General features: G+C 42.5%; 1 protein-coding gene across 2 annotated transcripts in view; it reads right to left on the bottom strand.

Moving 5' to 3' along the window:
* Nucleotides 1-9,302, bottom strand: part of TMEM150C (transmembrane protein 150C) — a 48,070-nt gene extending 38,768 nt beyond the window's left edge. The window contains exons 1-2 of one of the 2 annotated variants that reach the window (XM_042469555.1): nt 9,165-9,302; nt 1,120-1,183 (exon numbers count right to left, since the gene is read on the bottom strand). In XM_042469555.1, coding sequence (XP_042325489.1) covers nt 1,120-1,129 — 10 coding nt within the window. In that variant the 5' untranslated portion in view covers nt 1,130-1,183; nt 9,165-9,302. Of the gene's footprint in view, nt 1-1,119; nt 1,202-9,164 lie in introns of those variants that run through there. The other variant, XM_042469554.1, reaches the window with a different exon arrangement.
* Nucleotides 9,303-10,220: the final 918 nt, after the last annotated feature.

Here is a 10,220-nt window from a genome sequence, read left to right as displayed (position 1 = left end):
GAGGTATGCTATTTAAATGATGCATGGGTCCTAAGAGTCCGGAGGTCACGCCAAAGCCACACTCCATTCCTAAGCACTGGAGTGCAGCTTTGGTGCAGCTTCCAGACTCTTAGGACCCATGTATCATTTAAACAGCATACCTCCAAAGAGACCCGAAGCAGCTTTATTTTGGCAGTCTGTAACAGGCCTGAGTTTTGCTTTGTATGTTTCGGGGAAAATGTTGAAATCTGTTAGAAGCCTAGCTGACCCCACTCATCCCTATCCCAAAGCCTTAGCCCCACTATCTGCTGGAATAGAGTTCCACAAATTCTTTTCAGATTAGAATTCAGCCCATGGGTGAAAAAAAATTCCCCACGATACCTGAGCATCACTTACAGTGGGGTGAGCAAAGTGTGGCTCATGGGCAGCATATGCCCCTTTGGAAACCACGAGTGTGGTCCCAGAAGTCCTAGATATTTTGAGATCAATTTTCAGGTGATGTTTTTGTCCACAAACCACCCAAAAGCTGCCAAAACTGCCTGAAAATGTGGTGATTTGCTTCCCCTTGACATGGTCGTCACATCTCTATTTTATTCAGGTTGCAGAATTTACTTACTGTGAAATCTTTTGCACAGAAACTGAGAGTAAAATGATGCATGCAGAGCATAAAGAATTGAAGACTTCTACCCAGTGCAGCTAAAATTAATCATAACTCAATCTCATAGAAAGCGAAGAGAGATGTGACTGTTGTGACTAAACTTTTCCATTAATTTAAATGGGATTTATGGCTAAATTGGGTTGAAACACATACAGCAGCACTGTGGAGGTCTCAGACGAATTGAAATAGAAGGCCCATGCATCAAGGGTATGGGTCCCATTTGTTGTTGTTAATTGCTCTTGAGCTGATCTCAACCTATGGTACATGAGTTTTTCCCAACATGGTGCCTTCTAATTGTGTTGGGCTACAAAACCATCTCTCTCAGCATAGGAATGACAGGTAATGTAATCCAATGCAATGAAAGGGCATCAGGCTGGGGAAGACAGCCCTACAACAGTACTTAATGAGATGGTTTCAGTACCTGTTTGGTTTGCATTGAGTATGAAGCATCAGGAATATCAAGGTTAAGGACCAACACTTACCTTGAAGCATCCAAGAACTGCTGCATATATGGTGCTTTATAGAAGGTCACACTTTGCTCCCAGCCTGCTTGACAGAGAACAGTATGTTGGTTACAGTTATCTCAGACAAGCTACAATAAGCCAGTGTATAAGAGTTGAGAATTGGCTCACATGTGACAACGGCAGGGAAATCCTTGTGACAGAAATTTAGCCTTTCGTTCCTGTACAACCAGTAACAGAAGACACGACTGCCAAGGCAGGGGTGGATCAAGTGCAGCCCTCAAGCTGTTTTTGGGTGGTAATTCCTAGCATTCCTTACCACCAACTATGCTGGCTAGGACTGCTGGTTGTTGTAGTCCAATAAAACCTGGAAGGCTGCACAATTCCCATCCCTGGGCTAAGAGAACTATGCTGTGCCTACTGGTCCTTGTTCTCATTTGATCCAATTTCTAATTGTATAAAAACAGACACAAAAGCACTGAGCCTTTACATATTGGAACTCTTTCTTGTTATATCCATTGGTAAAGTTTTGAAGCAAGAATCTCTAGGCCTTTGTTGTGCTTACAATACCTACGATCTGAGCCAATTAACATCTTAAGATTGCAAAATACAAGAACCTACTATTTATAACAGATGAAAAAGTCTTAACATTTTCATTGGCCAGACGGCATGTTTTTTTGGAATGGCCTCAATATAGGAAGTGATCCTGTGGTGTTCAACTGCACTCATTAAAGTAATAGGTACAGAAGATAGATAAAGAAACATTATTTAGAAGAGGTAAACCAGTAATATATCACAAAATTTATTTCATGTGCTTCCATCAAAGAGAAAAGCTGTCGCATACTGGGAACAAAGAATAGGTGTGAGGAACAAGAATTCTGCACTCCATCAAATGTCTGCAGCATAATTGGCATGGACAAGATAAAGACATAATAAAAGCCAAGGACTTCTTGCCATATCTTAATGTGATGCCTTTGGCAGAACAGCCATATAGGAGTACTTCCCATATTCTGCCTATGTTAAACTGCAATCATCACATTCTTTTCATTTATTCCTGCCTCCACTTTCCTCCCTTTCTTCTCTTGTCTCCTTTACATTATTGTTAGTACCGTAATCCTTCTGGGTCAGGGACCTGCCCTCATTCTTTGTAAAGTACCACACATATAGACACATTCCAGTGCACCCATCCCCATCCTGTTTCCCTCATGTTATTTTGAAGTACAACTCCCATCAGCCCCAGCAAGCATAGTCATACTGCTGTACTGTATGTTACTTTAGGACAGGGGTGGGAATCTTGAGCTCTTCTAGACAGTGGTGTCACGGGGAAGGTGCAGGGGGTGCGAACTGTCAGAGTATAGAGCACGCTGGACAGAAAATGTCAGAGATGTGGCAATAGCCAGAAGAGAGATGACACCTAGTGGGGCCTTTCTCGCCATTCAGTGCAGGAGGGGCAAATGCACCCCCTCCTGGGTGCTCCATTGTCAGGCTATCTCCCTTTGGGATGGAGCCAGGGGACAGAGCAGCAGAGGGGCAAATGTGACACCTAAGTGATGCCCTCCGCACCAGGTGACACCCTAGCTAGTAATGCCACTGCTTCCAGAAGTTGTGGGACTGAAGCTCCCAGCATTTCCCACCACTGCCTATACAATACCAGATAGGGCTGTGGGGACTTACAACCCACTCAAAATCTGGAAGGCTCATGAATCTCCCCTTGCCCCCCATATAGAAGTCTCATTAGTTTAAAGACTTTGAGAATCTCCAAGGCCTTCAGGAGAATGTTCTTAGGCTACTTTGAGTCTGCTGGGGTGGTGCATTCTTGCATCTCCAGAAAATGCCTGATCATGCCATGCAGATAAGAACATATATCATTCTCTTGAGCTATGTTATTCAAAACAGTGCTCCATGGACCAGGGGTGTAGCTGGGAATCAAAAAGAGAGCATTGTCCCTGCATATAAGAACTCTTCCCACATAACATTTCCCTTCACTCCCCAAATTTCTGGCATTGCAGAGACCAAGACAGTGACCATTGTTCACATCTAGAACTTGTTTATTATTTAATGTGTTCACATTTTCTTGGTAACGTTGCCCTTTTTCTTTTATGCTTAAACATTCAACAACTAATGCTATCATCATTTTTCTCCTGTATGTTTTTTAACATCTTTGCCTGATGAAGAAGCCAGTGAAGCATTGAAAGCTTGCTTAATGTGTTTTATATTTTGGAGCTGGGATAATAAAGGTATTGCAGCCTGTGGATTTTGTATTTTCTTGTATTTTTGTCACACGGCAACACAGCTACCCTTCCATATGTTTTTCTTAGATTTCAATATACCAAATTTAGCCACAACAGGAAAATTCTAAACAAGAGGGAACCAAAGAACTGGGACTTGATTCTTTGAGGCTTTCTGTCTCCAACAAAAGTAAAATGCATTCATTGGACTACAATCTGTGACTATAATTTGGCCTATATTCGTGTGGGTGAATGGGTGGCACGCGTGCCATCCTTGGCATGCGAAGCTGTGTTGCTGGGCACATGGCAGCCACAAGGAGGAGGGGTGGAAGGCTCGCACAGCCAGCCCGACTCCTTGCTGCAGCACAGTTCTCCCACAGAAAACCGAGGCAAGACAAGGAGGGACAGTGTGTAGCCGTTCTGGGTGGAAGCTGAGAGAATGTGGGATTTTGGGAGCAGGGTACCTTTAAGAGTTGTTTCTGGCACCCTATCACAGGTTTTTCTTGGCAAGTTTCTTCAGAGGGGGTCTGCCATTGCATTCTCCTGAGGCTGAGAAAGTGTGACTTGCCCAAGTCACCCAATGGGTTTCATACAACTGAGAGGGAATTGAACCCCGGATTCCAAAGTCATAGTCCAACACTCAAACCACTACACCACACTGGCTGTTGGCCATATAGCAAAGTGCAGTAATGTTCAAAATCCACAATATTCAGCTACTGTGTTAGGGCTTCATCCACACTGCAGAAAAAATCCAGTCTGGTACTGCTTTAACTGCAAGGGCTGAATGCTATGGGATCCTGGGATTTGTAGGTTGGTAAGATATTTAGTGAGAGAGCTCTGGTGCCACAATAAATTACAATTTCCAAGGTTCCTTAGCACTGAACCAGGGCAGTTAAAGTGGTCTCATTTCTGCAGGGTGTTTTGGAACAATGACTTCAGCCATGGTCCCACCCCCAGAAATTCTGCCCCCTTGAAGTTCTGCCCTGGCACCCGATGACACCCGGTGCAGGAATGCCACTGAGTCTGGGCACTCAGTCTCTAAAATGTTTGCCACCACAGGCCTATACAGAGAGTGGTGTAGTGGTTTGATCACTGAACCTCTGGAGACCGGGGTTCAAATCCCTGCTCAGCCGTGGAAATCCAGTGGATGACCTTAGGCAAGTCACAATCTCTCAACCTCAAAGGAAGGCAATGACAAACCACCTCTGAACAAATCTTGCCAAGAAAATCAGGTAACAGGTTCACCTTAAGATCACCATAAGTCAGAAATGACTTGAAGGCACAAAAGAACAACAAGAACAGCCTATACAGCATCTAAAAGCTTTTCCAGACATGACAATACAATAGTAAACCTCCACTGATGAAACTTCAGAACTTCAATGTTCTCTGTCTAAGAAAAGAGCAGTTCGCTTGGCACAGGACAGTGACAGCTGGATCTCAAGAAAAGTTACTTTTATGTTGCTAATAGAATGGAAATTTTATTATCTGTCTTTTATGGCTCTTTGTCCCTAGACCTCACATGGCTAATAAGGCTAATGCAAGCTTTAGTCTGCACTGAAATCCCTCAACACCATCTGAACTGACATCTCAGACAGAACGTAGGTCTGTGACTCTAACAACACCACCATCCCCCCCCCCCGCGTATGATTTTTAACATCTTTGCCTGATAAAGAAGCCAGTGAAGCTTCAAAAGCTTGCATAATGTATTTAATGCTAAGCAGCTGGCCCAAGAGAGGTATCACTGCTTGTGGATTTTGAAAGTTGTATTTTACTGCATGGCTACTACAAGTATGTGTTTTTTTACATTATTGGTGTAATCGTTTTAGTGTTGGATTATGATCCTGGACAACAAGGGTTTAAATCCCTGCTTGGCCATGGAAACCCATTTGATGATCTTGGGCAAGTCACATTCAAGGATGGCAATGGCAAACCTCCTCTGAAAAAGCTTGCTAAGAAAACCCCGTGATAGGGTTGCCATAAGTCAGAAACTACTTGAAGACACGCACTACCACCACCATTATTAGCTTTCATCTAGTTGCTTAGTTCCAACTAGATTCATTAACTCAATGGGATTTATTTATGTGCTGATTCACCATTCAGCAATTGTTTCAGTGGATCTCCCCAGGTTGGGACTAACTGACAAAATTCCAGCCATTAGTAGTACAAGTTCAGTATCCTTTATCTGAAATTCCAAAATCCTCCAAAATCCAAAATTGTCCACATGGGTGGCTGAGATAGTGAAACTTTGCCTTCTGATGGTTCAGTGTACACAAACTTTGTTTCATGCACCAAATTATTTAAAATATTGTGCATAAAATTAACTTCAGGCTATGTGTATAAGGTGTATATGAAACATAAATTAATCTCATGCTTAGATTTTTGTCCCATCTCTAAGATATCTCATTATGTATGTGCAAATATTCCAAAATCCAAAAAACTCTGAAATCCCAAACACTTCTGGTCCCAGACATTTCAGATAAGTGAGACTCAACCTATAGCCGTATTTATATGTCACCTTTTCCCAAGTTCAGTACACAAGGTGATTTACAACAGATTAAAAAATCATAGCTAAACAGCTAAATGCATACAGTCGGCCCTCTTTATCCACAGATTGAGCCATCCATGACATGAAAATATTTTAAAAAATAAAGTCCAAAAAGCAAACCTTTATTTTGCCATTTCATATAAGGAACACTATTTTACTATGTCACTGTAATTAATGGGACTTGAGCATCCACAGATTTTGGTATCTCTGGGAGTCCTCAAAGCAAACCCCAGTGGATATGAACCCCACTGTATTTTTAATAGCTCAACTGACATTTTGAATGCAATCCTAGCTATTTGGGCACTGGAGGAAATTTTAATGGGGGGAGAGGGCAGAATTCTTATTGGAAAGGCAACAAATCTTATCAATCTAATCTTATTTTTTTTAAATCAGTTCACTCGTTTAGTAGATGGTGGGAATGCTGTGGAAGTTATTTACCTGGATTGTGACATAGCATTTGATAAAGTCCCACAAAAATTTTTGATTAGGAAGTTGATTAAATGGGGAATAGATGGGAACACTGTCAGACGGTCCACAATTTCTTGGAAAACCATGCTCAAAGAGTCGTCATCAATGGCTGCTTCAAACCAGAAGGAGTGGAGTCCTCAGGATTCTGTCTTAGGGTTGTTACTTTTCATTTTTATCAGTGACTTAGATGATGGGATGGAGGGAATTCTTGTCAAGTTTGCAAATGACACAGAACTCAAAAGAGGTGGCTAACACGTTGAAAGACAGGAAAACAATAGATACACTTGAAAATTGTGCACAGATTAATAAAATGAACTTCAGTAGAGACAAATGCAAAATTCTACATGTAAGCCACAAAAAACAAATGAAAGTTATAGGATGGGGGATACATAGATTAAAAGAAGTATGTGCAAAAAGGACCTTGAGATTATTGATCATATAAATTGACTGTGAGCCAACAGGTGATGCTACAGTAAAGAAGAAAAATACTATTTTAGCCTGCATTAATAGAAGCACAGTTTCTAAGTCGAGGCATGTAACAGTCCCACTATATTCTGCACTGGTCAGGCCTTATCTGGAGTACTGCATTCAGTTTTGGGTGTCTCATTTTAAGAAGTCACACCACAGAAGTCATCGAGTTTGAGACCATTTTAACTTCCTTGGCTCAGTGCTAGGGAATCCTGGGAATTATAGTTCATTGTGGCACCAGAGGTCTTTGACAGAGAAGGCTCAATGTCTCACAAAACTACAGTTCCCAGAATTCCCTAGCATTAAGCCAGGGAAGTTAAAGTGGTCTCAATGGATTATTTCTGCAGTGTGTTTTGGACCCTAGACAAGTTGGAGCAGATTTAGAGAATGGCAACAAGGACAGTAAGAGGTATGGAGGACAAAAAATACGTGGATGGAGATGCTTCAGCTGGAGATCCTGCACTAACCAGAGTGTTGGACTCTATAGCCCATGAGGCCCCTTCCAATCCTATGTTTTCGTGCCCTCCAGCCTCACTTGAATAGCTATAGTCCTACCATGGACCACTGCTAGTCCTTGAAACACTGGCTGCCAGTCCCTGCCAGGAAAGAAAGAAATAATTGCAGTTAACGGGTAGAAAGATGGAACAGTACTAGTCTCTGGCACAATGGAAAGAAAAAAATATTGCTGATCCCCTACATCAGACAGCTTGGAAAATAATGCTATAGAGGCCAGAGGCCAGAAAGGCATTTAGTACACCCTCTGCACACAGTCTCTCCATTCTGAAAGGCATCCTTTTCCTTTCTTATTTATAATGCAAGTGACTGCCATTCACCCATGGGCAAAAGTTAACACTTGAATATGCAGATACTATTGTATTGTAAGGAAAGGCAAACCTACTCTATACTCCTGGCAGAGGGCCCACAGATATCTTAAAGGAGACCTTGTGTGTGTGTGTGTGTGTGTGTGTGTCCTTTGTTTGCAATACAAGCCTGCCCTTTAATTAAACATGCTTGTGTACACACACCAGCTGTCAGAGCCATGGGCATTTGGCTAGTATGAAATAATGATAGCCACATGGCTTTGTCTGGTCACCATCTTGCCCACCAAGCACTTAAAAAACAACTGGACCGGGAAACATTGCATTATTCTCAGGATTATCAAAGGTCTCCTAATATAATTAGCCTGAAGAAGAGATGGTTAAGGGGTGATATGATAGCCCCGTTTAAGTATTTGCAAGAATGTCACATTGAGGCTGGAGCAAGCTTGTTTTCTGCTGCTCCAGAGACTAGAATACGGAACAATGGAAAAGAGCTTCAGGAAAAGAGATTCCACTCAACGTTAGGAAGAACCTCCTGAGGGTAAGGGTTGTTTGACAGTGGATCCCTGGGAGAGTGGTGGCATCTCCTTCTTTAGAGGTCTTTAGGCAGAGGCTGGATGGCCATCTGTCCAGGATGCTTTGATTGAGAGTTCCTACATGGCAGAATAGGGTTGGACTGGGTGGCCCTTGTGGTCTCTTCCAATTCTATGCTTCTATGATTCTATAATCACAATGAGGCACCTCCCCTCAAATTCCTTATTTCACAGAATCATAAGAGTTTATCACACTGGGACTAATTTCAACATTAAAGAGAGGTTAAAGCACATTTAAATAATCCCGCAAATAAAGTGAAAATGGCAAGTAATTGCGCCAATGATTATCACACGCAATTGTACAAATAGTGATACTGGAAATGCATTGTCGCTGAAATCCCAAAATTAAAAAGATGCACATTAGTGCTTCTTTGTGAGCACTTTAATGGTGGGTTTTGTACGACGTCGTGAAAAAGTTTTGCGTAATTAAGCTATTTTTCTGGGATATTCACGGGATAAACTCTGGAGCTCCTTTGTGTGATAAACTGCATAGAGTTGGAAGAGACCACAAGGGCCATCCATTTCAATCCCCTACCATGCAGGAACTTACACTCAGAGCCCTCCCAAATTTAGAACGAAGAGCACTGCCGATCTCTCTGGAAGGTTTTAGGGGCTGTGATCAAAGGGACCAGTCTATGGAGCTAAAACAAAGGGAGATGACTACAGGGAGGGAAAGCATGTGCACACACAGATCTCCTAAAGGTATTTTGGTAAAAGCTAGGAATCAGACTTGACAGCACAAAAACAATAACAACAACAAAGGAATCCTGGGTGGGGAGTGTCCCCAAGCAGGAACACCCCACCCACCCGCATTGAATATGGCTAAATGATGCTGTCTAAGCAGCATCCATTGCTGCACAGGCATAGGAATACTGGAGCAAAAGAGGAAGGGAGGAAATGCAAGAGGAACTGGGAAGGGACCCCACCAGGACAAACCTATACATACCCCAATGCAATGCAAAGCGACCCTACAGATGAAGCAGCAGTGGCTTCAAAGGTGTCGCCTGTAGGACCACAGCTTAAATCCACCTTCAGTCCACAGGCTCTTGCTAGTTTATGGCTTGCATCTGTTAAAAGGGCTGGGTGTTTATTTTCCAGGAGAGGAGAAGGGTGGCAGGGGAGGAGGGCTCTTCAAGAGACCAGGAAGGAGGAAGAGTCCTAGGGATTTTCCAAGACAAGGCCTCCCTGGAGGCAGAACACAATGTACACACACACACATGCACACATATATGGTTATGTGTGTGTGTATGTCTGTATATGTATGTCTGTATGTATATATGTGTGTGTGTGTGTGTGTGTGTGTGTATGTGTGTATATATGTACTGTATGTGTATGGATATATGTGTATGTGTGAATGAGTGTGTGAATATATGTGTGTATGGATATATATATATATGTGCATGTGCGTGTGTGTATACACATGCACACACATATATATGGGTATATGTGTGTATGTATATGTGTGTGTATGTACTATATATGTGTGTTATATGTGTGTATATATACATATGTGTGTGTGTGGGTATATGTATATATATGTGTGTGTGTGTGTATATGTGTGTGTATGTATATATATGTGTGTGTGTACTGTATATATATATATAGATATAGATATAGATGTGTACCATATATGTGTGTGTATATATACATATGTGTGTGTATGTATACACACACACACACACACATATATATATATATATGGGTATATGTGTGTGAATGTATATATATGTGTATGTGTGTATGCACACATATAGGCATACACTCATACACGCACACACATTCAGACATACACCCATATCTATAGCTATACATATGCTCCCTCTCTCTAGCCAGCCCGCCCCCCGTGGCCCCTCTGCAGGGGAGGGGAGGGGAGGGGAGGGGCCTGAGCAGCCAAGCAGGAGAGGGGCTTCTTGTTATTTCTTAAGGAGGGGATCAGCCAAATCCAAGGGACCCTGGAAGGAAGGCCTGGGGAAGAGGGCGATGGAGCCCCAGCGCTGCCCCC

The sequence above is a fragment of the Sceloporus undulatus genome, chromosome 5 (assembly GCF_019175285.1).
Source record: "Sceloporus undulatus isolate JIND9_A2432 ecotype Alabama chromosome 5, SceUnd_v1.1, whole genome shotgun sequence".
Classification (NCBI taxonomy): Eukaryota; Metazoa; Chordata; class Lepidosauria; order Squamata; family Phrynosomatidae; genus Sceloporus; species Sceloporus undulatus.
This window is presented reverse-complemented; position numbering and strand designations above follow the sequence as displayed.